Source organism: Centruroides sculpturatus, unplaced genomic scaffold (assembly GCF_000671375.1).
Source record: "Centruroides sculpturatus isolate CEXI.00-Female unplaced genomic scaffold, Cexi_2.0 scaffold455, whole genome shotgun sequence".
Taxonomy (NCBI): domain Eukaryota; kingdom Metazoa; phylum Arthropoda; class Arachnida; order Scorpiones; family Buthidae; genus Centruroides; species Centruroides sculpturatus.
This window is the reverse complement of record NW_019384559.1, coordinates 413,316-438,361: the sequence shown is the minus strand read 5'-3', so window position 1 is coordinate 438,361 and position 25,046 is coordinate 413,316. Positions and strand designations below refer to the sequence as shown.

General features: G+C 24.6%; 1 protein-coding gene across 3 annotated transcripts in view; it reads right to left on the bottom strand.

Annotated features, from left to right (window-relative positions):
- Window positions 1-19,193: 19,193 nt before the first annotated feature.
- The window catches only part of LOC111623938 (sodium- and chloride-dependent glycine transporter 2-like), a 45,795-nt gene continuing 39,942 nt past the window's right edge, over window positions 19,194-25,046 (bottom strand). For all 3 annotated transcript variants that reach the window (XM_023366676.1, XM_023366679.1, XM_023366677.1), the window contains exons 10-15: window positions 23,343-23,455; window positions 22,887-23,015; window positions 20,980-21,079; window positions 20,490-20,590; window positions 20,250-20,405; window positions 19,194-20,189 (exon numbers count right to left, since the gene is read on the bottom strand). In XM_023366676.1, coding sequence (XP_023222444.1) covers window positions 20,031-20,189; window positions 20,250-20,405; window positions 20,490-20,590; window positions 20,980-21,079; window positions 22,887-23,015; window positions 23,343-23,455 — 758 coding nt within the window. In that variant the 3' untranslated portion in view covers window positions 19,194-20,030. The remainder of the gene's footprint in view (window positions 20,190-20,249; window positions 20,406-20,489; window positions 20,591-20,979; window positions 21,080-22,886; window positions 23,016-23,342; window positions 23,456-25,046) is intronic.

Below are 25,046 nucleotides of genomic sequence, written 5' to 3'. Positions count from 1 at the left end.
TATATTTATATATTTAAAAATTTTAAATAAAATATTATTTAATTTTCAAACTTTATTCTTTAAAAAAAAAGAAGTTGCAATTTATGTTAAAAAGTATTCGTTAAAAATTTTATATAACCAAAAAGATTTTTCTTTTATATTATAAAATTCAAGCAAAGTCTGTGGATATTTATTATATTTAAAAAAAAGAAAAATTTATCTTGGTACAAGTTAAATTTGTTTGAAAAGTAACATATTAGATACACAACATGCACAGATGCATAAACAGACTTATTATATAATAAATAGAATCCATAACAAGTAGAAAATCAGGAGAAAGTCATAAGAAAGTAAATTCCAAAGTTACCTATCCAGGTGCATTACTTTCAAGAGAAACTTTTCTCATAATTCCTTCCTTCCAAACACGTCTAATGGTTGAGTATGTCGTGCTAGGTATATTAAAACGACTGAGTCAGCAAACAGATGGTGAACGAGGGCAGGTATAGATAGGAAAAGTCCGATAGAAAATGATGGATGCTGAGACGACTAATTCCCAAAGCGAAAAGCCGTCTGCTGACATCGTCCTGTAATTTCTCCATCAAATTAGACCTTGGCAGTCCAGAGAATTTATTAAGCAACTAACGGTCCTGTTTTTCACTACAGCTGTCACTCAACCTCTCGTTTATAATGCTGCAAAATGAACTAAGAACATTCTTCCTTCATTCTACTTAGAGCCGCATAGACAATCAATCTGGTAATAGAAGATAAACGAATATCATATATCCTGACAGTTATGAAAAATTAAATTTAACATACCGACCAAAATTTATGTGAAAATTTTTTCTCTCTCGCTCCCTTAATAATTAAGAACTTAATTTCCCTATTTTAAGCCATTAATTATTGATATTTATATGACAAATATTAGCTGTTAAATAGATTTTAAACGATTCGTTTCTTTTTTTAGAATATTCAATTCCTTAAAATTCCAAACGAGTCGTAATTAAATTCTTATTAAATTAATATTTTGAGAAAACTTGTTAATTATAATTATTTAGTTCTGTTCTCTAATTTATCATCTCCAATAATATATTTTAATATTTATTCTCCGCTGTATATATTAATTATATTTTTTATCAAGTTATCGATACATTAATATAATGTATAGAACAGTCGTTTCTCTTAAAATTATAAATATGCTTATTTGGAATTTAAATAATGTTTGCGCCGAATTAAAATATTTAAAATTACGTGTAAACAAACTGACATTTTGTAAATATTGTTTAAAATATACTTTTTGTATAATGGAAATCTTATTATCTAGACATAAAGGAAAACGTCTATAAGTGAAATTACAACTTATTCCAACATTCTCACGAAACGTGACCGAAATTTTTTCATTGTATAATTAAATCTTTATATTCAAAATGTGTAATAATATGTTCCAATTCGAAATTGCAACAGTAATTTACAGTATAAATCATTTAAAATATTTTAAAGTATTGTAACAATAATTTATTTAACCAGAGCTATATTAACTATTACGCAAAATAAGAAACTGTGTAAAGTCTTTCCCTCTTTTATCTTATAGAAAAACTAATTATTTTAAACAAAGCCTGACAGCAGATAAGATATTTCTCATTAAAATGAGAGCATTACTTGCTTAATTGTTTTAGCTAATTGCCAGTTTTCATTAATATGAGCATTTAATTTATAAGACCACAACGGCGACAGTCATGAATGACTGGATTAATTCTCCTTATATAATTATTTCAGCATTCCTTTTTATATTTAAATATCCACATATTTTTACTCTAGTATTAATTAACATTATCTGTATTCATAAACGTGATATATTTTTACTGTTATATTTGAATATAACAGTAAAAATATATTCAAAAATATATAAAATTGTATATAGATTTTATATTTGTAGATTTTATAAAAAAATCTGTAAAATAAAAACTAAAAATTTTTTGTATTCTTTGATAACAGATTCAAGAGTATCAAGAAGAATATAATTAAGCATTTAGATGAAGTTTATCTTTAAAAATTTAATGTTTTTAAATCTAAAAATGTTATATGATAAACATTCCTAAATTTATAAACATTAAATTTTTGTATTTCTTAAAATTCTGTAATTGAGAAACTTTTATCATTTTTAATATAAATAAATATAACTTTAAAAATGTTTTAAATTTATATTAGCCGGTATTTTTAAGTAACAAGTTTAAAAATTCTATTAAATATATGACTATGAATTTTATAAAATTGTAAACTTTAATATATATGTAAAGTACATTCTCTTGCAATGTAGGAATTGAGTTCTAAAACATCTTAAGCGTTACCATGATGTCTTTTCAGTACTTTCTGTAGAGAATCGAAATCCAATTGATTATATTATAATTAAAATTAACAGTTGGATTTATCAAGTGAGTTCTCGAGTATTAGTAAGCTTGCTATGACAACCTGTAAATGCCTTGAATTCTGGCACAATTAAAGAATAATTCTGTTTAATACATTCTCATGCGTGAGAGAAAAAATTTTATAATCAAATAACTCTATTATTTAAAGAAAAAAATGTTGTAGTGATATTAATAAAATATTGTAAATTATTTTTAGAAACGATTGACTGTAATTAAATTATTTCATTGAAAGTTGCCTGTTTATACGTTCCTATGTTAAATTTTATAAATCAGAATTAATATAAATTACTTTATTTTGTATAATATAAAATACTATTGCTGCATTCTTTAGAAATGTGGACGCAAAGTTTTACAATTAGCCAAACACAGCAAAGAAGATGTAACATGGTGTATTTTTATATTCTCATCACGCCTAAATATACACAATAGCAAAAAAAAGTCATTTATTTAACTTTCATCAAAGTTAAATAAAAGATTTCTAATGCTGTTGTGAATATTTAGGCGTGATGAGAATATAAAAATACGCCATGTTCAATCTTCTTTATTATCTTTGATTAATTATCATTTCTATAATTGAATAAAGTAGATCAAATTTAATTATAAATTTTGTTTATTTTCCACATTTTATTATTTTTGATATACAATATAATTTATTTTTGTTAGTTTTTTTAATTTTTATTCCTAAATTGTCTTGTAAATTTTCTTCACATTAATTATTAATAAGTAAAATGCAATAGAAAAAGTATTTCGAGCCTTCGTGGAACAATGCTTTAAATAAATAAATATACGTATTTAATTTCTAAAATATTCGATTAATTTAACATATGTATATATTAAAATAAACAATGTTTAAACTTTTATTTTGTTAATCGATTTGTTATTCGTGTTATTAGCTTACAATATGCTCTATGACCAGCTTCAATTTGTTCGTATGTGCATTGGAATCTCCCAACACGAATGAGGTATGAAAAAACGAGAATTTATTAGAAAATAAAAATATAGGATAAAATACATAATAATAGATGCATAGAAAAATATATTTAAAAATATATGTTTATATACAAAAATCGAAATTTTAATTATGAAAACGATGCTTAATTAGTAGTCTTATTATATCTTTAATAAACGAATTTGAAAGTAACATTATTTAAAAATTGTTTGATTTTTAAACATCACAAAAGTTAATAAAACATTTAAATAATATAAAAATAAATATATTTTATACGAAAACTTTAATACTATAAAATAACAAATAATTTGAGAATAGCATTCGAGCGTAAAATTTTCCACCCAATTCTATTGACTTTGAAATAATCTTCGAGGAAAATTATTTAATCAATTATCTACTGCAAGTAAATAATTAATTAGATAATCTTCCCAGAGAAATCAAATCAAGAAAAGTGCTAGAATTAAAAAAAAAAGTTTAAATTACGTACTAAGCTGTAACTAAGCTAAATTATTTTATTTTTGTTTTCTGCATTAAAATTTAAAATTAAAGTTTAAATCTTTTATAATTAAAAGTATTTAAATATTGAAAATAGAATTAAGTAATGAGGATTTAGCAATTTAATTCAAAATACTACCGAAGGAATCAGAAATATTGTTAGCCTATAACAAATACATTTACTATAATGACATATTTATGCCTACATTTTAAGATCATTAATGTAGCATTAAATATTTCCAATGCAGATAATATATTAAATTCCATTAAAGTTTATAATTATATCTAAATAATATAAATCATAAATTTTCTGGTTTCTCATTGTTCACTGGTTGATCTATCGTTTCATTAAACACAAGCGTAAACTGTAGCCATACTTTAATAAGGAATTTTATTAACCTTTGGATTAATAATAACGTTTTACATTTTTACATTGAGCTAAATTATTAGATAATCTTCCCAAAGGACATTATAGTTTAATAAAGTTGATAATTACCTTATAATGATGAGATCAGTTTACGTTATAATCCATAGAAAATAATGTAAACTATTGTTTAGATTAAAATATAAACTATCTCTGAAGTTAAAATGTTTATAATTACTTATTTTTTAAAATATTTAAACATTTTATTTAGATATAATAATTAATTAAAATATTAGCTCTTAAGTGTAGGCCTATGTATAACAAATTAAATCGAAACCTAAATGTACTGTACTGTACTGTACCTCTAATTTATCGCTGTTAGAATATTTGAATAATAATAAATTATTTTTGATAGATAATATTACAAAATAGAAAATTTTATGAAAAAAATTATTGGTAATATCTGAAACTAGATAAAATACTAAATCATTTAAATTGATGTATCAGTCATCCGGATAAGTCAAATTGGAAATATGTTATGAAGAAATTATAAAATATCAAAAATGATTATGTACTGTATTTTAAAAGTTTCAAATTCTTTACTATTAATCAAATTTCTGTATTCCCCGTGTAATAAAAAGTTAACCAATTTCGTTTGACTCTTTTTTTTCCCCAAAACTTTCCAATCATTCGTAGACTTTAATATATATTTTTGATACAAATTTAAGTTTAGATATTCGAATATCTAAAAATCTATTTTAAATGTAATAAATTCGTTCATGTGTATCTAATAATTCCATAGATAACAGTAAAAGCGTTTTAAAAAATATTATTTCGTAAAAATGTCAAATCTAACATATTAAACTTTTAAATTAAATATCTTAACTGACGTTTTTAATACGATCTTATTTATAGTTATGAGGTATAATGTGAATAATATATATTATACGATCAATAATCGAATTAATTTTGACATATCTCAGTAAATACATCGTAAGGATCATATAAAGTAAAAGAATGATCAAGAAACCGTCGATAAATATTCATAATAGTCATTTTCGTGCAGAATTAGCAACGATTCATTATTATGCTTGTATTATGTAAAATCCCCGAAGAATAATCTATTTAATTCCATAAGGATTATGTAAATTTTAATGCTATTAATTATGTAATAATACATCAGTAATAAATACGCTAAATAATATGATTCAATGTCTATTTTAAATTGACTCTTTAACAAATAAGTTATCACGTTTAATATGAAGAGATAGATCAGCATCACGCGAATCTAATTTGAATAAATAAATCAGTAAATCAGTAGCAAAGTCAATTTAGATCTATCGTATAACAGCTTATGAAATATTATGATAAAATTTTATATTATAATATTTTTGACCGAATTTATCAAACAGTTTTGTAGGAAAAAAAATGAAAAATGCAAACATAAACTGAATATAACCTTTGTATTTTTATAATGGTATTTTCTGCAATGTTATGTCAAGGATAAATGGTTTTATATAGCTGAATTTTCCTGTATAAAAACTGTATATATGATGTTTTCTAACCGAGAAAGCAATTTTGTTCTGATAATCGAGATAAAGAGTTTAACCCGGGGCATAACGTGGAAATTTTTCTATCTCTCTTCTTAAATTTAAGTCGACTATCACTCGATATTATCACCAAGTGTTAATATCTAACTACGATCACTTTTCGAGTTGATATTATTAAATAATGCGATATATCTATGAACCGTAACTGTGTCAAATTCATACAATATTCATTGTGAAGATTGTTTCTACCTTGAGAATTGTTAGGTATGCTGTAAGTTATCTAATTGCCACTTATAATTCCTGTACTGTAATGATATTATCCAGGAGAAAGTATGATAATCGATGAGTTTGTGCGGCGGTGGAGAAATAAGTGATTAAATTTAGATAATCTTAAAGTTTTATACATTTTCAATGGAACACTCATGAATGGTTCGTTCAGTATCTGATTTGGTAAGAAGATGGAGTTTTATTACATTTTAAATATTCATCACTTCCATCTTATGAGTTTTGAATTTAAATTTATTTTATTGAATTAAATATAAATTAGCCACATGTAAAAGTTTTCCTCTCGAAAAAAATAATAATTTGGAGTCAGATTTTAAGATTTGATTAGTAATATTTGATATGAAATTCTTCTCGTGATTATTTCTATAAAAATCTCTATTTAACGGCACTTCAGATTTAACAGACGAATTTTCTGTTTGTCTATGTGGAAATTATCGCTGTTATTTTTAAATTCTTTTTATATTTGATTAAATTAACAGGTTATTTTTTTAAATCCAAGAGTCACCATTCTCAATTCATGCCACAACTTTTATTTGTTTGTGTAGTTGAACTTTTATTTATTTGTTTGTGTAGTTGTAGTAAAGCAGTTGCTAAGTATAATTGTTTACTTCGATTTACTTCGTATACTTGTTTATTACAGTCTCAAAACTACAATGAATACAGCACACAAGCAATAATACATATAGAAAACTTTTCTGTAAAATTAAACTTCTCGTACATTCTTAATTACGCAAATACATCTACATAAGTAAAAACAAAAAACTAACTAATTTGTCAACTTTTTAATTTGGAAACACCTCATTTATTATATAACGGACTTTTGGCTTAACGGACACCCGCTCGCCCCAATTAGTCTGTTAAATCGAGGTTTTACTGTATAAATATTATGTGTAACTTTATAGATATAATGTATATAAAAATGAATGTATTGTTTCATATATTGAATACATTTACAAAATTAAAAAGAAAGTATTACAACCTAATCATTAATGATCTTTAATTAAAATATTCTCTCAGAAATTCGAATTACTTAAACTCCTGGCAACAGTTTAATTTGTATTAATATTTCCTTGAATTCTCTTTTGATATGAATTTAAAGTATTTTAAATATTATTTCATGTCGATTCTTGAGGATTACAGAATTTCGTATTAAATTGAAATAGTTTTCATTGCTAATATTAACCGATAAATTTTGTAAGTAGCATTTTCGGGAGAAAATACATTGAAAACGCTTATTTATACGACTGTAACTGATCGAAATGTATACTTTAATTACAGCGCCATATTAAAACGATTCCAAACTTGATTGAATTTTGCAGAATAATTTTGTTTTATTCTCCCCATTGAAGTCATGTTTCTTAAATAATTTAAGTCTAATAGACTTGTGTCGTATGGTGCGAAAAGAATTTGTTAAATATGCACAGTATTCACTCGTTTTATTTTGATTAAGCTTAATGTCATAAATCACAATGGTTACAGCGTGTTCCCTAAACAATCCCCATTAAAATTCCGACACAAACATACATCCCATGTTCAAAGCGGGATTCGAATCTACGTTCTGACAAAGATTACGCTTTAATAAATACTGTAGCCAGAATTTAAAACATTTAATAAGATTATTATTCTGAATTATATATTATATAATTAAATCATATTAGAAACTTATTGTTTTAGATATTATAGTTCATATTTTTATTTGTAAAAAAGATTTATACTTCAAAAATTTGCTTTACTACACCTAGAAAACATCGCCAAGCAAAATACACGAAAGACCTGACATAAAATGAATACTAAATTGTATTTTTAATTTCAGATTATGATAGAGATAAGTAATTGGCATTCTTTTTCGTATTGCAAGTTAACTATTAATTAATTAACATCTATAATTGTTAGTTATAAGTTAATCTATAATTTAATCAATAGAAAAAGTTGTCTGTAATTGTTATCTATAACCTCTTGCTAGTTGAAGTAGTTTAATGTTTAATTAAATGTTATTACGATCCGATTATATTTTTTTTATCTGATCGTAATAACATTAAACATTAAACTAACAATTTTTTTCGGGAATTTTATTTTTATTCGGTTATTTTTATACAGTTGTTATAAAATAATAAATGATTAAAAATATTTTATAAAAATGACAATTTAAATACGTTTAAAATGACCATTTTTGTCCACAATTTAGTTCTATTTAAAATTGGTCGCCTTTATATAAAAAAACGTAAATATTTTATACGCATTTTTGATAAATGAAAGTATGTCTATATGATATTTATCAGATAAACGAAAATTTAATATTTTAACTACTCATAAAATTAATAGAAATTATATTTGACAGATTTTATTTGAAAACATTACTTATCGTTAACATCATTTATATACACTATAAATATTCATAAACATTATTTGTGCTATATTTACACACAATTAAACGAATAAATTGGTTTATTTTAAATGCATTTATTCGATGTTCTTAATATTTTTATTTTTAAGACGATAACTTATATTTATATAGATAAAATAACATTTATTTAAGTAATATGCAAATTAAGTTTTTACTGATACAAACACCAGTTTGTTTTAGCACTCATCTTGTGCATCAGTAAAAAAACAAAAAAAACAAAAAATAAAGCTTAAGCTAATTACTCATTTTCGAAAGACTGGAACTTATTCTGTAAATTATCAAGGAAAACAATATAGAGAAGCATTTCGAATTTGAAGAAGACGAAATGTTTTATCGATATTATTTGAAAGATAATTTATCAAAATTCGAATGATTTTCTGAGGAAGAACAAATATTTTCTCTTTATTGTTATTGTGCACGTTAAAAATTTATTTAATATTTCGTTAACTTATGATTTTTGTCGTAAAGGCAAATGAAATCAATTTGTATTAAAATTAGTTTTATTATGTATAATATTAGTAAAACTTCTGTTTGGAATTGATAGTTTTAGAATGTAGAAGTAGAGCAGTGATGAGAGGGATGAATACATTTTATTTTTTTTTTACGGAGTTGCGGGCTTTAAGCCTACTGACTATCAACATTATACATAACCACCAGTATACTAGATATTATAATAATATATTCTAATAATGTGCAAACTAGTAATATACAGTATAGTTTATTTTTATCTTTTTTCACTAGTCAAATTTAGTTTGAATGTTCTTGGTCACTAATATTCGCTTAATTAGACTTTAATAATGACACGAGACAGAAAACAGGAAGCTAAAATTACGTTGCCAAAGCTCTGGGGGCCGCATATTGCTCACGACTGGTTTTGAAAATTAAACAATATCTCCTCAATAAAATCCTAAAATTTCATTTGCTTTAAACTTTATAAAATTTTTCTCCCTTTACTTTTATAAATTGCATTCATACTTCGATTCCAAAGAATATTTTAAATCCAAATTAGTTTTTCTAGAGGACGTAATCAATTTTTTACATTTTTATTTTTTTATTATAACTGGTTTTATATTTCTGATACTTAAAATCGAGTCTACCGATAATTCTTCAATTTTTTTCATTATAATTTCTTCCTTCATTGTTAAAACGTTGCTATTAACAACGTCATTGCCAAATAATGAACTTCGATCATTATCTTCTGATTTAGATAAATTAGTAGCTTCTGATGAATAAAAGTATCGGGCAGCATGTGTAACTTAATCTTTCGATTTTAAATAATTTAAAACACTAAAACGTTATTCAAATTACATATTTACTAACATTAAAAATTAATTTATTTAATATTAAATAAGTAAGATTAATTATTTAGGTTAAGTATAATTAAATGAGCTATTAAAGTTCAACTATAATATGTTAATTGAATTTTTTTCTATAATAATAAAAAAAGTTCTTTCTTATCACGTTTTGATAAGCGGGTTGTGGCAACCTTCTAACCACATCAGGCAAAATGTCAAATTGGTTAAGAGACTTTTTTTTGTAGTACCTTTCAAAGGATACCGAGAAAGTCTCTTTTGAGAGACAGATAAGTGAAATCTTTTTCAGATATAATTCAACATATCTGCAGAAATACCCTTCATATATAAAAAGGAAAAAGTAAAAAGCAGTAAGGACGTCTTACAGCTTTTCTCAATAACTCTTCATGTGATAAGCTGTTCAAAAATAATGTTAAAAAAAAAAAAACGTGTCTAAGTAAAATATCATTAAGATTTTCAGATATTCCAAAACGTAATCTAATTTGTATGTAAAATTATATTAAAAAGTTTAATATATTTATTAGTTTTCAAATGTATATATTATTTAAAATATTATAAATATACTTACTTTATAAATAAAATTAAACCATTTTAATTCTACTAGGATAAATGTTTTATAACATAGATGATTGAAAATATTCTTTTTAAATTCANAAATGTTTTAAATTTATATTAGCCGGTATTTTTAAGTAACAAGTTTAAAAATTCTATTAAATATATGACTATGAATTTTATAAAATTGTAAACTTTAATATATATGTAAAGTACATTCTCTTGCAATGTAGGAATTGAGTTCTAAAACATCTTAAGCGTTACCATGATGTCTTTTCAGTACTTTCTGTAGAGAATCGAAATCCAATTGATTATATTATAATTAAAATTAACAGTTGGATTTATCAAGTGAGTTCTCGAGTATTAGTAAGCTTGCTATGACAACCTGTAAATGCCTTGAATTCTGGCACAATTAAAGAATAATTCTGTTTAATACATTCTCATGCGTGAGAGAAAAAATTTTATAATCAAATAACTCTATTATTTAAAGAAAAAAATGTTGTAGTGATATTAATAAAATATTGTAAATTATTTTTAGAAACGATTGACTGTAATTAAATTATTTCATTGAAAGTTGCCTGTTTATACGTTCCTATGTTAAATTTTATAAATCAGAATTAATATAAATTACTTTATTTTGTATAATATAAAATACTATTGCTGCATTCTTTAGAAATGTGGACGAAAAGTTTTACAATTAGCCAAACACAGCAAAGAAGATGTAACATGGTGTATTTTTATATTCTCATCACGCCTAAATATACACAATAGCATAAAAAAATCATTTATTTAACTTTCATCAAAGTTAAATAAAAGATTTCTAATGCTGTTGTGAATATTTAGGCGTGATGAGAATATAAAAATACGCCATGTTCAATCTTCTTTATTATCTTTGATTAATTATCATTTCTATAATTGAATAAAGTAGATCAAATTTAATTATAAATTTTGTTTATTTTCCACATTTTATTATTTTTGATATACAATATAATTTATTTTTGTTAGTTTTTTTAATTTTTATTCCTAAATTGTCTTGTAAATTTTCTTCACATTAATTATTAATAAGTAAAATGCAATAGAAAAAGTATTTCGAGCCTTCGTGGAACAATGCTTTAAATAAATAAATATACGTATTTAATTTCTAAAATATTCGATTAATTTAACATATGTATATATTAAAATAAACAATGTTTAAACTTTTATTTTGTTAATCGATTTGTTATTCGTGTTATTAGCTTACAATATGCTCTATGACCAGCTTCAATTTGTTCGTATGTGCATTGGAATCTCCCAACACGAATGAGGTATGAAAAAACGAGAATTTATTAGAAAATAAAAATATAGGATAAAATACATAATAATAGANATTTTCTAAACTGGAAAATGAATACAAGTTAAAGTCTGGGGCGGAGCTCCTCGACGGGATTGAGATCGAAGGCCAAAGGGGCGGAGCCCTAAGTAGGAAAACAATAAGAAACTACGCTTACAGAAACACGCATTGAAAACATTCACACAGAGTCTTTATCAATAGAATAAATGAATTTTCATTTAAATTTATTTACTTCTTATTTTGCAATTATAATATCAGTTTACTTGCTTTTAATTCAAAATAGTCTAAAATGTTTTGAAGAAGTCTATGAGCTTTCTCCTTCTCCCGTTTTTTCATCAATAGTATTTTTTATAACTTGTTTTACGTACTTTATAAAATTTAAATTTTAGAATTAATATTTCTGTTTAATATATTTCAAATTTGTTTCCTAATTTAATGTAATATTAGTAATAAAGATTAATTAAAATATAAAAACAAGGCAATGCTTTTTTTCATTTGACAAGAGTACAGTGTAAAATTATTAAAGTTTAAAGGTAAGAAAAAGGAATGAAGTTAAATTGAGTTGAAACTTTGTTAAATTTATATTTCATGCAATTGTAAGTAGTTTGGTAAATGTTTAAGGACGATTTTCCGTACATTCTAAAAAAATTAAAAGTTTTTTCCCCCGATTTTTGATCATTATGTTTCTAGATAAGCGTTGAGAAGTAGTAATAAGTGCCAAGCGTAATTATACACCAGTTCTGTTAGACAGCTTTAGCTTTTAGGCAATATCCCTGTCCTCTTCGATCGAATCCTCTAATACCACCAGTCAGTTAATGTGTCGCTTCTAGTTGGTTTAAGATGCTAGATGAATCTCTATTCTTGAGTATCAGCATAGCAACTTAATGTAATGAGTACGTCTACTGAATTTCCGATCAATTTATAGATGCACCGTTATTAAAATAACACTAAATATTGATCTTTAACACTATTTTTCGTTCAACTAGATATATTTTTGTAACTTATCAAATTGACAAGTTTATATTTTAGGACCGATTACTTAATATTTGGCAAAATATAGCATATCAAATGTAATTATAAATCGAAATAATAGATTTTAAAAATAATTTTTGAATTAATTTAATTATTTAAATTAATTATAACTTATTTAATTTACCCCTTAATAAGTTATATTTATGTCTATCTTCTCATCCTATTAATTAAGTATAATATATTTAACAGAATTATACTTTATTAATAAATATAATTAAAATTCTATTATAAATTCTGTACATCAATTTTAATTAATTTGCATCATCATCATATAAATCGAAAATATGAGTTATTCAGCTTCGAATTTTAAATATTAAATCTGTAAATAATTTTAATTAATATTTTGTTAAATTAAAAAAATATTATAAGTTTAAATTGAATAAAACATTTATTTTACGAACAATATAAATGAGTGTTGTAAGGAAGATATATTTTGTCACAACAATTTTTAACAAATCCAAATATAGAAATATGATACATATTTATCTAGATATATGGCTAAAAAAATTTATTATAGTAAGTGTTTTTAATATTGAAATATTTCAAAAAATTATTGTACAGTAGATATGTTAAATTCAATTATATTTAGCAAAGAAATGACTTAGTTTATTATGCAAAAGAAACACAATGAATTATGTAAATTTCATTTACAAAAGGGGAAAAAAAACTCTTTGAATATTAATAAATTCTTTGGAAATTTATAGATAGATTTCTCGTTTAGTTTTGATAGTGAAAAGGCAATGTGAAGGTATCCATGAAATCTCCTTTGAGAAATTCACGAATCACCTTTTTACTCGAAAGACACGATTCGAAAATTTATCTTATTTTCTGTTTGCGATTATTTGTCATTCGCTTTCGAATCACTTGACACACGAAGCTTTCGAGACTACAGAATAATTAATGAGTCAGTAAAGTTGACGAGTTTAACTGTATCACTTTGAATAATTGATTTTCTTATTTAATGAGAATTGTTTAATCCAGATGCTATAAGTAATCGCGAAATTTCTAACTTTAATTAATTTAAAATATTAACAGAAAGATATATTTTAAAGTATTGTGTAATAGACGAATAAATTATTCGATTTTTGAACTGTCTTTGATGTTTAAATTTTTATTTTTTGGGATTTATTTTATAGTTTTACACAGATTTTTGTAATAAGCTTTTATTTATATTAGTCTTAAAACTTGTATAAAATATTTTTTGTATCAAATAATTAATATGTTTTCATCAAAAGGTTTCTTGTGTTTTCTATACTAATTACTTTGCTAGTTTCAATTGTGAGTTGTCAGAAATGATTTAATAAATGTTGACTAAACAAGAGCAATCAGCACTTCATCAGCTTCGTTAGTCTCTCCTCCACTTAACTGAATAACCGTGATTTAAACAGCTTATTTTGTCGGAAAAGTTCTCTTTTCTCTGAAGACCTATAAATCAAGCTCAGAAAAATATTCTCTATAATCATTAATAATAATAATTCGTTATTTATATATTAACTTTTTCACATCATTCTTGTAAACTTCATTAAAAATTGCTGACAAATTAAATATTAAACTAATTACAAAAACTGTGATAAATGCACTATAATTATACTTTTCATGACAATTTTATGTCTGGAATATGCTAATTACGTTAGTAAAATATGTATATAAGTTATGTGTAAATGAAAAAGCTATGAATGTTATCTGTACATAGCATTTCTATTATATAGACATGATTTTTTTCATTGTTAATTTTTGTGATTAATTATTTTTAATTAAAAACATTTCAAATAAATGCAATTTTAGTAATTCTATTTTTATAATGTAAAATGGCTTAGACCTTTCTATAAATAAACAACAACATTGATTTAAATTTGATGAAATAACATTATGGAGTCTGACAGTCGAACGTACAGATAGTCGTGTTATAAAATACGGTCCAGGTAGTGGAAACTTGATGTAAAGGATAGAGAACTAGAAAATTAAATTTAAACATCAAGAATAGTAGTACAATATTTTGTTACTATGCCATACATACTATATTTTTATTTATTGTATTTATTGAAAGTAATTTAGCCTATAAAATGATAGCGCTTTCCCTAAGTGAGTGGGCTTACATATAAGTGGCGTTCCCTGAACACTGGCAGTTCGGTCACGGGTTCGCGCCTCGCCCGAACTGCCACGTGGAGTTTTCCGGATTTTCTCCACGTCTGTAACGCCTAAATAGAGGCCAGTTTCTTTTAAAAAGACCTCTCAGAAGTCATTATTCCCCGCGTAACGACCATCATAAACGCATACTACTACTATTACATGACAATTACATCACAGTTTACCACGGGGCGATATAGCCTAGAAAGCCATACAAGATACTTGCATATTCTCATTTCACACTTTTTAAATTTGAATATTCAATTAGTTAGTTGTGTGTTTATATACACATACACATTTGCACTATATAATTTATATGTTATTATTATTACACATATATATGTCCTAAAGCAATATTATGAGTTGTATTTTTTGTCAAAAAGCATCTTTGCAGCCCTCGAGACACTACTAGACCAAACAACAGTGCTTTACACAATTGATTTTTTTAATTTTTGTTTTTTCTTTAATATTTGAAAATAATTATATCTAGAATTTTAGCCTGATGTTTTCTTAGTTTCTTGTTAAATTATTCAAACTAAATAAAAAAAAAAAAAATTAAATCGATCATCATTTTGCGTGAATACTGATTATTATTATTAACAATTATTTTGAAAACTTTTCTGTTTTAGATCATCATTTTGCGTGAATACTGATTATTATTATTAACAATTATTTTGAAAACTGATTATTATTATTAACAATTATTTTGAAAACTTTTCTGTTTTAGATCATCATTTTGCGTGAATACTGATTATTATTATTAACAATTATTTTGAAAACTGATTATTATTATTAACAATTATTTTGAAAACTTTTCTGTTTTAGATCATCATTTTGCGTGAATACTGATTATTATTATTAACAATTATTTTGAAAACTGATTATTATTATTAACAATTATTTTGAAAACTTTTCTGTTTTAGATCATCATTTTGCGTGAATACTGATTATTATTATTAACAATTATTTTGAAAACTGATTATTATTATTAACAATTATTTTGAAAACTTTTCTGTTTTAGAAACAGAAAAGTTTTTAAAATAATTGTAAATAATAAAAAGAAGTGTTCACGCAAAATGATAAATTGAGTTATTAAAGTGAAATCTGATTCTTATTGATTTATACACATTAAAATGCAGTTCCCGGTTAATTATCTTGTTGACTTTTGTGATTTATGTTTCGCATACAAATAATTATTTTATTAAATAAAGCTAATATAATGCAATCTTTATTTGCAACAAATCTTCATAATTTATTTCAAAGTTTCTTGAAATGATATTTCATTTCTAATCTTGTAAATAAATCTTTCTTTTTTCTTATGTGCACTCATTATAATTAAAATTTCAGTTTTTGGATTACATGGATAATGAATCATTATTTTAGCTTCATTAAATTGTAATTAAATTTCAGTTTTAGCGATACATTTTTTAATATTTTTTTTACAGAAAATTCAGCTTTAATTCTTAGTTTTTTAAAATAAATTTTTATATTAAAAGTTCTATAATTATGCTTATTAAATTAGAAATTTATCTAACATGAAATACAAATAAACAGTTCTATGTCTTATTTTTATATATAATATAGAAACGAGTTAGTGTTTACAGACGGACGAATATCCAGGATAATAACATAAGCTTGGATGAACGTGCTTAATGAATATTAATGAGCATTTTTAATTGCACTTCTTTCAAATTAATTAGATCTAAAAGTACTTGATCGTCTAAACATAATCAGCTTTTATAAAAATATTTTTAAAAATATAATTATATCTTAAAACGCCTTAGAATCGATATAATCTGCAAATGGAACTTAATGTAAAATTGATAATATCAAGTTTCAAACTTTAAAGAAATTACGCATATTTAAAATAATGTTAAAGAATATTAAGTACACATTTTAGAGTATATTTAAAATGATTAAAAATAAATTGTTTAATGGTAACAACTTAATCATTAATTCTTCTTAAGAATCATTTTGTAGAAGTTAAGTTTGTAAATAAATAAATAATGTAACTAAGGTAAAGAAAATAGGTAATATTTTAAACCATGCTTCTTAATAAAAATATTCATTTTTTAAATAAGGAATACAAATATTTTTAAAAGTCTTTGTCTCATATAAATTACCATAGGATATTATCCCTGGAAGAAAGAAAAATGATCCAGCACAGTAATATAGTTTTAAAGGGGGTAAAAAAAACCCCTTTCTAAGAAACATTAGCGTACTAATTTGGTTTTGTTGTCATCCAGAGTATTTAGATAAATGCCTCAATTTTAAATATGAAATATTATTTGATGTTGGATAGTAAAAAAGAAAGAAAAAGATAGATTTCAGGAGGAAAAATAAAAGAGAGTTTTAGCAGCCTTATGCATGAAATATAGAAGAAAAGACAAAAAGAAAATAGATAGAGATTTCAACTCTGATGGAAGTTGAATCCATTCTCTGATAAATGGATTGTTTTGACTTTGTTTTACATTTTTGAATTTGGACTTTAATTTTTTAAAGTATCTTTAAAATTTGAATCGAACTGTCGTATGATATTAAAAAAGAAATTCTTTTTAAATAGAATTTGCCTGAATTTAACCTATTGAAATACAAACATTTATAATTTTAAAATGATTTTAGATATTTATATCTATGCAATGACTTATTTTAATTATAGAACTTAATATAAAGCTTTTATATTATAATCTTTTACGTGAAAAATAAAAATTCATTTCTGAAAATTAATCATTAATACATAAAACGATTTAATTATAATTTGTCATTTATAAAATGATTATAATACAATTAATTAAAAATGACATTTATGATCATTAATTATAATTAATTTGAAATGATAAATTAAGTCTAGGCTCTATAATTATACTTTTCATGACAATTTTATGTCTGGAATATGCTAATTACGTTAGTAAAATATGTATATAATTTATGTGTAAATGAAAAAGCTATGAATGTTATCTGTACATAGCATTTCTATTATATAGACATGATTTTTTTCATTGTTAATTTTTGTGATTAATTATTTTTAATTAAAAACATTTCAAATAAATGCAATTTTAGTAATTCTATTTTTATAATGTAAAATGGCTTAGACCTTTCTATAAATAAACAACAACATTGATTTAAATTTGATGAAATAACATTATGGAGTCTGACAGTCGAACGTACAGATAGTCGTGTTATAAAATACGGTCCAGGTAGTGGAAACTTGATGTAAAGGATAGAGAACTAGAAAATTAAATTTAAACATCAAGAATAGTAGTACAATATTTTGTTACTATGCCATACATACTATATTTTTATTTATTGTATTTATTGAAAGTAATTTAGCCTATAAAATGATAGCGCTTTCCCTAAGTGAGTGGGCTTACATATAAGTGGCGTTCCCTGAACACTGGCAGTTCGGTCACGGGTTCGCGCCTCGCCCGAACTGCCACGTGGAGTTTTCCGGATTTTCTCCACGTCTGTAACGCCTAAATAGAGGCCAGTTTCTTTTAAAAAGACCTCTCAGAANTTAAAAAAATATATATTTTTTATACGTTTTACATAATTGATAAGGGATTATTGTTCAAGTTTCAAGAACATAATCTTGAAATTAAATAATGATTTATGTTGCTACAATTTTCAGGTTTTAGATAATTATAAATACCAGAACAATAAACAAAAGGTACGTACTGTACATAACTCGGGGCTATAATTAACAAAATTACTTAAAGCAAGTAAAAGATAAAATAACAGTCTTATTTATTTATTTTATAAATTAAAGGAAGGATATTTACAATAATAAATAAACTCATATAAATTTAATATCGAAGAATTTTCAAATATAATTTTAAATATATGAGATCTAAATATATTTTATTGTAGTTATTTTATTCTAAAAATACGCTAAAAACAAAGTAGTCATTTTTAAAATATTAATTAATTTATTATACCTATAAATTATTGAAATTAAATAATAACTAATTAATATATATATATTACATTAGAATGTTACAAAAGAGGATTTAGATCTTGCTTAATAATGATTAGTGTTTTCAATATGGTGAATGTTGAAATTTTAATAAGGGGAAAAATAGATCTTAGATATAATATAAAGATTATAAATAAGGACACGGAGTATTTACTTAAAAAAAATAGAAAAAAATGCCGGATATTTTATATCTAATAATTTCTCTTGCTAAGCTTCTGTGCTAAATGTAAAGAATATAATTTAAAGTATTTTAAAATTAAATTTTTGATCCAAATAAATCAAAGTGAATACGATAAAAATGGTCTTATGCAAAGCAATTAAACTGTCTTATGCACCACTAGTTTTAATCCATTCTTCTTATACGCGTTGTTAAATTCAGGTTTTTTTTTTCAAAACACGATATTTATAACTACAAAATTAATTTTAAAAATTTTATTGAATAATAATGATGATGAAAACAACACAATTAATGAGGATGAACAAATGTCGTATAATTTTATGATCTAGAACACGATTATTTATCATTTATTTCAAATAAAACAATTTTTCTTTAATAAAAAAATGACATTTTCTACAATCTTTCTTCGAAAAACTAAAAAAAAAATATTCTGAATGTTTAAAGATTTTTCTGTTTTTGAAGAACATCTTACTAAAACTGACATTCGGAAACTGAGATGGAGTTACAAAATGGACTATTGAGATATCACAGGCAGCAAATACAGGGAAAAGTCAATCTATTTTAGATGACAGATTCGTGACGTTTAGTTTCTATGGAAGTAAAATATCTTCTCACAGCCCCAGAACTCTTTAAATATTGCATATTGCACTGTGTTTTTCTTATAAGCTCTGTCATCAATAGATGACAGTCTGCAACTTGGATTGCATAACCAATAGTTCGCAAAATGTCACTCAGAGGAGGGAAAATAACAAGTACTGTAACTATTTTTTTGATAAACTGATATTTTATAACTTATTTCAACACAGTCTACAACTAAAAGTAGCAATTTAAAAAGTTTTTGTACATATTTAAATATCGACAGAGACACGAGAGTGTTTTGACAGACCAATCTAGACCAATAAGACTAGTATAAAAATGTTTTGTTCTAATTTTAAAAAAGTTAAATTAAATTTTTTTTTATATTTTGACACACTAACTATAAAAATATGTGATTTCTGTATACCGAATAAATATTGAATATTCATTAACCGCAGGCACAATTTTAAATATTTCAGATATTCTTATATATAGTTTTATCACATATATTCCGTTTTAATATATAAACCGTTATTTACTATGCCTTTTTGATCAATATTTTCAAAATTCTTCATATCTATTAGTTTATTTCTAGATTCGCGAATCTCTGGATCTGTAGGACCCCAATCTTCAGTCGGAGAGAGTGCTTTACGTAAATCCTGCAAGTATGACAATTTTAATTTATTGTAATATTTGTAATCTAATTCTTAAATTGTTACCTTTCTATTTTGATAAAGCACGACAATAGCCCAAATGGGAATCATAAGAAGAGAACTTAGAGCAAGGGCCCATCCGATCAAATCCGCCCATAAGGGATAGGGTTCCTCATTATAAGTTATAGGTTTATAACTAACTAAACCCATGATAAATATAGACTGTAAATATAAATATAAAAAGAAAATTAATGAAAATTTCTGAAAGTATAAATTAATAAATTTTTAAAGACGATTAATTCTTACTAATAAAACAACTGGAGATACAAAAGCCCAACTAATTTGCCAAAAGTAACCGGGTCGGAATCCAAGCATAAATTCAAAATCATCGCACAACCTTTTGAAACCTTCATAAAATTATAAAAACAAATTAATTATAATTACAACAAATAATTAAAGGAGAAATATTCAGTTTACAATCCACATTGCTATAGTAAAAGAAAAATATTAAACTTCTGTTTTTTTTTTTCACTTAGAATTACATTCTTAATTTATGTTTTCTGTTAAGGAACCATAAAAACACTCCACACTTCGATGATCACTGTGTTACAAAGCAGTTTATTTAATGATGATACAATTTGCAGAACTATTTCAACGAGTGCAAAGGTACAGTACAAATTGCATCGTCATTAAATAAATAAATGGTTTTGTAACTCTTACTTTGATCATTGGAGTGAGGAAACTGTTCTTCAACAAAAAGTTACTTTAATTGTTAATAATAATAACAATAACTCACCATATCCCCACATTAAAGCGACTGCTTCGCAGACTGATACAAGTAAAACTGAGAAGCCACCTCCGTAAACATCCATTAAATTAAAAACATATTGTCCACCCTTAATAAAAAAAAATGATTTAATGAAATGTATTAAAATTACAATTTATTTTAAACTTTTATCACTATTTGATAAAGCTATGTTTAAATAATTTAATGTTAATAAATATCTTAAAAACTATCATTTGAGAAATTGAATAAAAATTTATAATATAAATTATAATAACTTTTAATATAAGAAAGTAATAAATATTTACTTTAAAAATGTATACATTTCTATTGGAAGGCAATGTAAATATGCAACTTATGAAATAATATAACTTCAATTTTTTTATTCAGGGAAAATACATTTTTGTATTACTTATAAAATGAATTCTAATTAAGAAATTAATTAGCTAATCGTTATAAATTTAAGTTATATTGAGGCAAGTAATTACCAAAAATGATTTTTTTTTTAAATTTTGTAATAAGGGAAACGATTTTTAAATAAAATTTTAAAGTTTTTCCTGGATATTTAGATTTTATTGTGTAACTTTTACATTTACTTAAAATATAGAAATAATTGTAATTTATTTCGTTCGGAAACTGTTAGAATTTGTTTAATAAAAAGTTTTAATTTGAAAATTAAAATTTGTTATTTACGTTCTCTATTAAGTTATGAATACATAACAAATTAGGATATGTATTATTATAATTCCCGGTTTTAATATTTAAGTTTGTAAACTGTTTTATTTACGATAGGCCTATATATTGAATATTTTAAAAAATAAATAAATAATTTTTCTAGAAACGACTGAAAAATGTTCTAGAATATTCGATGTGGGTGTATAAGTAGAGTAACTAAGAAGCATTTCACTACATATTTCATTAAAAATATTTGATAATATGAAATTTTGAAAAAAAACACGTTTGCGCTCTGTTCCTCTATCACCTCAGAAGTGATAAAAGAACGAAGACTCACGATTTCATCTGTAAAGTGTTCACGAAACGTTCATGGATAAACAAAGATTAACCAACTGTTGCAAATGTCAAAATACAGAAGGTGGCATTTGGCGTCATCACGAGAAGCTGCTTCCAACCAACATCACTATCAAAAAGGAACTTTATTGTAAACAACTGGATCGTTTGAACACCAAAATCAAAGAACTTCGTCCAAAGTATTGACGAAGCAAGATACCGTCACGATAACACGCCAGTACTGTACAGTACATAGAGCAAAGATGACCTTAGAGAAGCTGGCCAGTCTGGGCTGGAGATTCTGTCTCGTTCACCTTACAGCCCAGATTTGGTGCCAACTGATTACATATATTTCTCACTCTGCAGAACTATATTGCCAATATACAGTTTAATGACAATATCCGACGCTCGAAACTTTCTTTAAATATAAAACGTCATTCTATGTTCACGGGATTGAAAGTTTGAAGCGAAGGTGAGGATGTGATTGTTATTGATGGTGATTATCTCTACAAGACTGAACTGTAATCATTGTTGAGTTAATTGTCTATAAAGAATTTTTTTCAAAATGTCTAAATTTCACTTTAAAACATGATGTAAGCTTCCTATTATAATTCTTTAATAGAAGATATAATAATTTAAAATATGTTTAAGTAAAAATATCTCAATTTATGTACAAATTATTCATAAAAATTATTGTTTTGTATTGATCTTGTAATAATAAGGCTCACTTTAAGAAATTTTTTTATCTCGTCCAATTTGTTTTACAGATATAAAACAAAAATAATAATGAGCAGTGAGATCTATCATAGCTGAGTATGTTTATATATTAATGCGACCCTTGTTCCATAGGTTTATAAAAATAATTTTCTTATATCATCTATTATTTAAAAAATTAGTAAATTTAAAATTACCCGTGTAACGCAAGGTAAACCCAAGAAGAAGCAAGCCAAACAAGTGAAAAAAGTAACTGCAGTTTTATAATTTCTCATTTTAGGATATTCATCATAAATTGCTGTTAGAAATGTTTCCAGATAGGCAAACTAGAAATAGAAAAAAAAACAAATCATTGTTTTCTTTAAATTAAAAAAAAATATATTTTAAGAAATGTGTCAGTTACAATGCGAAAAATTTTACTACAAAATAACATCACACCATTTTTTAATTATAATAGATAATATACATACAGTTAATATCTGAAAATTTAAAATAAGATTTATATTAAAATAAAAGTATAAATAAAATTTTATAATAGAATTAATAAGACAGATTCATTTCAAAAACAAGCTTTACTTACTTGTTTTAGAAACAATTATTTTAAATAAAATATGTATAGAACATAATAATGGTCTTTATTCTGAGAAAATCACCTCACTATCAACGCCAAGAAAAAATAACATCGAGAAAAAGAGAAAAGACCACAGCTGAGGTACCCAAAGTTGAGCCAAAGCTTCTGGATATGCTACGAATGCAAGACCTGGCCCTGAAATAATAATCATTTACTAAAATAGCATAGATTATAAAAATATTATAAATTTATATATTAACATATAAAACTTATAAAATATTTATGATCATATTTGACTATGAATAGTCCTTCGGATGATGTAGATCAATTGAATCAATTACTGGTGCCGACGATATGATACGTCTAAAATAGCATTACAGAAGGTCAATGCCATCAATACTTACTGTAAAAAAGGGGGTTTAATGATAAATCATCTTTAATCTTTGTGATGGACTTTAGAAATGGCGAAAAGCTTCCTAAGATACAAGAGAGCTTTTCTTAAATGATCGTAACTTGCAAGACTGAGGACTGAATTTTGGAATTCTGATCACCTTCGTTTCCAATTTTTGTAGACACTTTGCTCATATTAAGAAAAATACAAATGGTTTAATAGTCAATCTGATAAAACTGGGAGTGATTATCAAATTGCGTATTATTCAAAGAACGTTTCAACTTTTTAATTCAATAATTTAAACGCTTTCTTAGTTTATTCGGAATGGAGTTCTTAATAATTCACGTATAAATTCTATAAAATATCCAAAATTTATCTATCATGCGCCTATTAGGAGTTGAAAATTATTTACCTGGTTATGCTCTCAGAATCGAACGAGTCAGTCTACACCGGTGATGATTAGAAATATTAAATTGTTAAAAAGTTTATTTCTCTGGTAATACTGTACAGTATTTCTATTTTGTACAGGATTTATAATTCTTTACTCTAAACATATCACAATAACACAGCGATTTAAAGCAATGGTAGAGTGACTTAAATCAATGGTTGAATCTTTATGATGTTTTTATTATTTTATGGATGTAATATTTTGTTATAGTTAAGAATTTGGTAGATAATTCGGTTTATTCAGACATTCAGAAAGAAAAAAAACATTAAAACATCTAAATAAAAGAAATTTTTGAAAGTTGTAACATAATATTGGAACCAGATTTAACAGTAAGACTCAACATATTGATAAAGTACACATTTACACAGACTACAACTACAGAAGTTCTGAAAGAAGCATTGTCATCATGATGATAAATCTAGAAAACAAGCATTCTCACAGAAAAAGACTTCGAGCTCTATTTTGTGCCGTAAAGTCGTTTCATGTACAATAATTTGGCTGAACATTACAGTATATTAGTAAAGGAAATTTAAGGTTATTCGCTTATTCGGAAAATTTGTCAAGGGCAATATTTCGTATGCTAAATGCCCAAAGAATGTAGTCAATTTCAAATTCAATGCCAGTTTACAACAAATTGCCATTAAATTTGTCATAGTAATTACGATTTACTAAGCGTCACAAAACTTTACTAAGCAATTGAGGAAAGAAAAGGAAAGTCTTCAGAAAATGTCTGACCAACGGTCATTAGAACAAAAAAGATCAAGTGAAAAGACACAAATAATGATTTACAACGTAAAATAAGTGCAACTCATTGAAGTTTTTTCTTAATATTACACTGAGAGCAAATTTAATTAACAGTAGCGAGATCTGTAAATATCGAATATAATTAACATTAAATTAATTTTTCGATTAATTATCGTTTCATTTTAAATAACTAAACATTTTAA